The sequence below is a fragment of the Dipodomys ordii genome, unplaced genomic scaffold (assembly GCF_000151885.1).
Source record: "Dipodomys ordii isolate 6190 unplaced genomic scaffold, Dord_2.0 Scaffold1, whole genome shotgun sequence".
Taxonomy (NCBI): Eukaryota; Metazoa; Chordata; class Mammalia; order Rodentia; family Heteromyidae; genus Dipodomys; species Dipodomys ordii.
In genome coordinates this window covers 37,926,410-37,932,995 of record NW_012267217.1, presented here as the reverse complement: position 1 = coordinate 37,932,995, position 6,586 = coordinate 37,926,410, and the positions used below count along the sequence as shown (strand labels likewise).

The 6,586-nt window shown below is 40.0% G+C and overlaps 1 protein-coding gene across 2 annotated transcripts in view; it reads left to right on the top strand.

Moving 5' to 3' along the window:
• The first annotated feature begins 761 nt into the window (after positions 1 to 761).
• Positions 762 to 6,586, top strand: part of Clk1 (CDC-like kinase 1) — a 9,711-nt gene continuing 3,886 nt past the window's right edge. Inside the window, exons 1-8 of one of the 2 annotated variants that reach the window (XM_013009652.1) lie at positions 762 to 1,156; positions 1,909 to 2,134; positions 3,073 to 3,163; positions 3,556 to 3,622; positions 4,295 to 4,411; positions 4,503 to 4,669; positions 5,997 to 6,091; positions 6,178 to 6,307. In XM_013009652.1, the coding sequence (XP_012865106.1) occupies positions 996 to 1,156; positions 1,909 to 2,134; positions 3,073 to 3,163; positions 3,556 to 3,622; positions 4,295 to 4,411; positions 4,503 to 4,669; positions 5,997 to 6,091; positions 6,178 to 6,307 (1,054 nt within the window). In that variant the 5' untranslated portion in view covers positions 762 to 995. The remainder of the gene's footprint in view (positions 1,157 to 1,908; positions 2,135 to 3,072; positions 3,164 to 3,555; positions 3,623 to 4,294; positions 4,412 to 4,502; positions 4,670 to 5,996; positions 6,092 to 6,177; positions 6,308 to 6,586) is intronic. The other variant, XM_013009658.1, reaches the window with a different exon arrangement.

Sequence of the window (6,586 nt, the reverse complement as noted above, 5' to 3'; positions counted from 1 at the left end):
CACGTTCGAGGTCGGGCCTCAGGGCCAGCAGCCCGCCGGCGCCATGTTGTCGGCGGCGGCCGAGCTCTGCAAGATGGCGGCGGGGCGGAGGCCGCGCTCCGCCCTGTCGGGAAGAGGGTGGTGTTTGCTCGGCTTCTAGAACGTTCTTGGTCTTGTCCGGAGAAAAGCTCCGTCCCTGATCGGGTCCTTTTTAAGAGTCTAGCGAGCGTGTCTTAACTAGATTTAGGAACCCGAGGAACGAAACGACTACGTACTCACTTGGTTTCCTGTTTAGCTGTTGATTGGTCTCCCCGCGTTGCCCGTGGCTATTTCCCTCGTCCTCCGACCCAGCCTCCGGAGCAGCTCGGACGACGGGCCGCGGCTCGCCGCCGTCAGCCGGCTCTGAGTGCTTGAAAGGAGCGTGCGGGAGAAATAACGCCTGTACCCGTGGGGACAACACTGAAGAGCAGCTGATGAAAAGCCACCTCGATCTATTAATGCTAATGGATAAAAAAGGGGGGGAGGGGCTGGGAAGGTGGCTCAGTGGTAGAGCGCTTGCCTTGCATGCATGAGGCCCTGGGTTCGATTCCTCAGCACCACGTAAGCAAAAAGAAAAAAAGCCAGAAGTGGTGCTGTGGCTCAAGTGGTAGAGCGCTAGCCTTGAGCTGAAGAGCTGAGAGACAGCGTCCAGACCCAGAGTTCAGGCCCCAGGACCGGACCAAAAACAAAACAAAAAAAGGGGGGGCATAATCCCCGTGTGCTCACTGTAGTGAACACACATTAAGGACAGGTCTTAACAGTCGACTTTCCCCAGTAAAACTAGCCTCCAGCTCAAATGTCGAATTTTTAAAAATCGTTTTATCATTTTATTTTTATCACCTTTTAATCATTGATTTCAGATGACACGAAAACAACTTTTGAGCCTTGATTTAGAAGAATAATTTTAAGAGTGTGGGATACAATTTAACCGGAAAATCTCGTGTGTGTGTGTGTGTGTGTGTGTTAATATTTTGTAGATGAGACATTCAAGGAGAACTTACTGTCCTAACTGGGACGAGAGAGATTGGGATTGTGGAAAATGGAGAAGCAGCAGCAGTTACAAAAGAAAGAAGAGATCACCTAGCAGTGCTCAGGAGAGCAAGCGCTGCAAATACAATCACTCTAAAACATCTGATAGGTAAGAAGAGTACTTAATCACAGTACAAAATAGTTGTTTTCCGGTGGCTGTGTGGCTCAGGTGGAAGAGTGTCAGCCTAGCAAGCATGATGCCCCGAGTTTCAAATCCTAGTACTGCCCCTCTCCTGTCCCCTGCCTACCACCCCCTCCCAAAAAAAAATTGACCTGTGGATATAAGAGCAGGTTGGCATGTCTGCCAACAGGCAAGAAACCCTAGGTTCTGGCCCAGCTCTGGAGGGGAATAATAAACGCTAGTAACAGTTACAATAAGCAACTGTGACTACCATTCATTTGTTTCCAGTGAGAGCTTTTGATAAAATATTTGAGAACTTGTGTGCTTGGGGGTGGTAAAAAAAAAAATCCTAAAGAATGCATATATCTTTTAGGGGGTTACTGAAGATCTAGAGGTGTGGCTCAGTGGTGAATAACCTGCCTGGCAAACCTCCTACCCCCCAAAATTACTGAAAAGTTGGTGATGTTTGGCATTTGATATTTTATATTTTTTCTTTTTTTGTTTTTTGTCAGTCATGGGGCCTGAACTCTGGGCCTGGGTGCTGTCCCTTAGCTCTTCAGCTGCAGACTAGCAGCTCTACCACTTGACCCTCAGCCCCACTTCCAGCTTTTTCTTTTTATGTGGTGCTGAGGAATTGAACCCAGGGCCTCATGTATGCAAGGCAAGCACTCTACCACTGAGCCACCTTCCAAGCCCTATATTTTATATTTTCATAAAACATAGAAAATATTTTTTTCTAGCTATTATCTGGATAGCAGATCTATACATGAGAGAGATTATTATAGTCGACGCTACATTGATGAATATAGAAATGACTACAGTCAAGGATGTGAACCAGGACACCATCGAGACCATGAAAGCAGATATCAGAACCATAGTAGCAAATCCTCTGGTAGAAGTGGAAGAAGTAGTTATAAAAGTAAACACAGGATTCACCACAGTACTTCGTATCATCGTTCACATGGGGTATGCAAACTTAATGAAATTTTTTTGAAAGTTTTATTTCCCATATAGAGGGGGAAATTTTAATTTGTTTGGGAAAATTCTGATTAAAATGCAAGTCATCTCAACTTTAACTTGCAGGATTCTGTGTTTGTGCAATGGATAGGAAATTTGTGAAATTCAGTACATTTAGTTTCATAATATAGGTTTAATTTACTAATTGCCGTTCCATTGAAATAGTGGAGGTAACAAATATAATTGAAATGCTGAAAGGTTTTTAATGATCTAAAAGCCTGTTTGTGAAGCCTTAATCACTGAAGTAAAACATTTTTGTATGACTGAGGATTAGTATGTGTCTGTTTAACAATTATGTTCTCTAATCCTTCTTTCACTAAGCAAACTCAACAGATTTGAACTTAAGTCATGTATTAATTTGGAAATCAGATGATATTTAAAATGCTACAGTGTTATTGTGTACCAAATGTCTTTTCCTTCCAAAAATTAGGACTAGGATTTTATTTACTGTCTTAATATTTGTTTTCTTACATAAACTGGGAAATCTTAATTTGGCCGCAGTCTACCTTATTGAGTAAATAATACATCCTACAATTCTGCAGCATTAAATTTGGGACACTAGAAACTTAAAATTATGGTTCAGTGAAGACTACAGCTAAGCATTTTTTAAAAAAAACAATTGTATTTATGTTTTGTTGACTTAAACTTTGAGTATCTTATCTGAAAATCTGTTCCTTGCCATGTTTTTCTCCTGTTAACAAAAACTATGTGCCCTGTGAATTTCTGGGGACTGAATTTGAAATTGCTCCTGCCAACCGTTTGTGGCCTGGCGCGTATCTGAATGCCTGAATATCTCCCCGCTGAATGAATTTCGTATTCTGCCCTGAATTCACTCGGGTATATTGATTGGCTGGATGATCTTGGTGCCGCCCACTTGACGTTTCCAGAAGAGTCACCGAAGGAAAAGAACCAGGAGTGTAGAGGATGATGAGGAGGGTCACCTGATCTGTCAGAGTGGAGACGTACTAAGTGCAAGATGTATAGAATATTTTTCAACACTTATTAACTTTTCAGATAACATTATATATAGATTAAGATTTCAGGGATTTGGAAATCTTTTCTTTCTCTGTTTTTTTTTGTTTTGTTTTTTCCCTTTCTTTTGGTGGGGGGAATTGTGTTTTTTTGCTTTCTTTAGAATTTTAATGTTTGTTATACAGACTTCCAGAATAGTAAATCAGTTAATGAATTTAGTCTTAATGCAATTAGATCTAAAAATAGTAATGTTTTTTGATGGCGTTGACCAATAGAATAAATACCTAGTAATAAGGAAATGTGTAGCATCACCTAGAATAATCTACATTTATAGCAGTTGTTATGATAAGTAAATTGTTTCCACTTCTTAGTATGACTGAGATTTAATTCTCTTTTAGATGAAATTGTTGACACTTTAGGTGAAGGAGCTTTTGGGAAAGTTGTGGAATGCATCGATCATAAAGCGTAAGTGTTAAACAGTTGCAATGAGGAGTACATTCAGCTTCTGGCTTGTTGTAGAAGTCAAAGGCTCTGGGATTAATCCCCAACATAACAAGCTGGCAAGGGGGATGGGTATGCCTTTGATTTTTATATATTTTGTTTTTTAAAAGTAGTTTCCTAAATTTTTATATCTCATCAATGGCTCGCATCTATAATCGTAGCTACTCAAAAGGCTGATATGAGGATCATGGTTTGAAGCCAATCTTGGCAGAAACCAGAACTAGAGTTGTTGCTCAAGTGCTACAGGACCCACCTGGAGCAGGAAAAGCTAAACTAGAATGCCAGGTCCTGAGTTCAAGTTCATCTACCCTCAAAAATGGCAAAATTTTAAAATTTGCGTATTAAGAATTTGAACTTTTCATACATTGTTTAGTTGAAGGACCACTCACATTGAGTGATGATTTGGTGAAAGAAGACATTCATTTGGGTTTTTGAGACAGGGTCTCTTTGGAAGCCATACAGCTTCCATACTTGGAGTCTGTTTTTAGCAACATTTTCTATTTCATTTTTCACTTTTGTACAGTAAGAAGTTGACTTTAATTAGTAGAGTAGAAAACAACAGATAAAAGTACAGTTAGAAGAAGACAGAAAAATGGAGTTGGATATTACATTTGCCATTTTTATTTTCTCTAACAGGGGAGGTAAACATGTAGCAGTGAAAATAGTTAAAAATGTGGATAGATATTGTGAAGCTGCACGCTCAGAAATTCAAGTTCTAGAACACTTAAATACAACAGATCCCCACAGTACTTTGTAAGTATCCAGTTGTAATTTCTAAAGTAGCCTTGGTAGATAGGGATTGTGAGAGACTATATATACTCAGTTATTTTTCATGTGTTTATAGTCGCTGTGTCCAGATGTTGGAGTGGTTTGAACATCATGGTCATATTTGCATCGTGTTTGAACTCCTAGGACTTAGTACGTATGACTTCATTAAGGAAAATGGTTTTCTACCATTTCGACTGGATCATATCAGGAAGATGGCATATCAGATATGCAAATCTGTAAATTGTAAGTTTTTGACATACCTTCCAAAAACTTAAGTTTGAGATTATATCAGAATAATTCAGATCTTTGAAAAAGAATAGCCAGGTGTGGGCCTGTAGTTCAGTGATATAATGTGTAAGACTCTGGCTTGAATGAAGACTAGTGGTATAACTCAGTAGTAGAGTGGGCCCTGGGTTCAGGCCTTAGCACTGCAAAATAAGATATGTATGCATGCATTCATGGTGGGAGGGTTGGGAAGATGTTGGTCACATAATAGAAAAAAAAAGTATGTATGATAATGCATAGTTAATTAAGTTGATGTGCTATGCACATTTTTGGTGGTTAAAAAGAGAAGTCAGTCATCTGTGCCTATAATCTTAGCTACTCAAGAAACAGATATGAGGATGACAGTTGAAAGCCAGCCTGGACAGGAAAGTCAATGAGACTCTTATCTCCTGTTAACCATCAAAAGTTGGAAGGGGTCCTGTGGTTCAAGTGGTAGAGCTTGAGTTCAAGCTTCAGGACCGCACAGAAATGTAAAAGGAGGAAGTTGGGTTCAGTGGTACACCAGTGGTTCTAGCTACTTGGGAGGCTGAGGCAGGTAGGATAATCACTTGAGCCCACCCTGAGCAATATAAAATTGCTTCAAAGGAAAAGGTGATACATGGGTATGATGTGCATGTGGTGATACATGCCTGTCATCTCAGCACAAGATTTCAAGGCCAAGCTAGGATATAAATTCTAGAACACCTTGGAGTACATAGTAATATAATGTTTGATGGGGCTAGAGGTGATATGGCTCAGCCCCAGAAGTCCCTGCCTCGTAAGCTCAAGACATTTGGGTTTTTTTGTTGTTTTTGTCCGTCGTGGGGCCTGAACTCTGGGTCTGGGCGCCATATCTGAGCTCTTCAGCTCAAGGTTAGCACTCTACCACTTGAGACACAGTGCCACTTCCGGCTTTTTCTGCTTATGTGGTGCTGAGGAATCGAACCCAGGGCCTCATGCACGCAAGACAAGCATTCTTAGCACTGAGCCGCCTTCCTAACCCTAAACAGAGTGTTTTGTTTTGGTTTGGTTTTTTGTTTTAGCTCAAGACTTTTGAGTTCAAACACTCAGACCACTGTATGAAAAGAAATGTAGATATGGAATAAGATTTAATTGATTACAAAGTGTTCATCTTCAGTGTGTCTTTCAGTGGGCAGTCTATTCAACACACAAAAACATTAAGGAGGTCAACCCTCATCTTCAAAATTTTATCTCTGCTCTTTTCAGTGGACTTTGTACAATATAACAGACTGCTTTCAAACTTGTAGTCTTATTTTAGATAGCAACATTTTGTTTTACTTTGCAGTTTTGCACAGTAACAAGTTGACTCATACAGACTTAAAGCCTGAAAACATCTTATTTGTGCAATCTGACTACACGGAGGCATATAATCCCAAGATGGTAAGTCTTCAGTGACAGTACCTTCATGGTTTCAAGTGAATAGTTCTTTAATATTTGTTTTATAACCATTCTTTATGATTTTTCAGAAACGTGATGAACGTACTCTAATTAATCCAGATATTAAAGTTGTTGACTTTGGAAGTGCTACATATGATGATGAACATCACAGCACCTTAGTATCTACGAGACATTATAGAGCACCTGAAGTTATTTTAGGTTAGTATTCATAAATGGCCTCCAGATTCTTCATTTCTTTATTATGAAATAGGTAAAATTTGCAGATTTAGGTTTTATTCTTTTTTTTGTGTGCGTGTGGTGTTTGTTTAAATTTCCCTTTTTAAGCAAGACCTAAGGAGCTCTGGAACTTGAAAAGAGTTGGTTAATCTTTCTGAAATAGTTTGCACAGGGGCTGGGAAGGTGGCTCAGTGGTAGAGCACTTGCCTTGCATGCTCGAGGCCCTGGGTTCAATTCCTCAGCACCACATAAGAAAAAAGC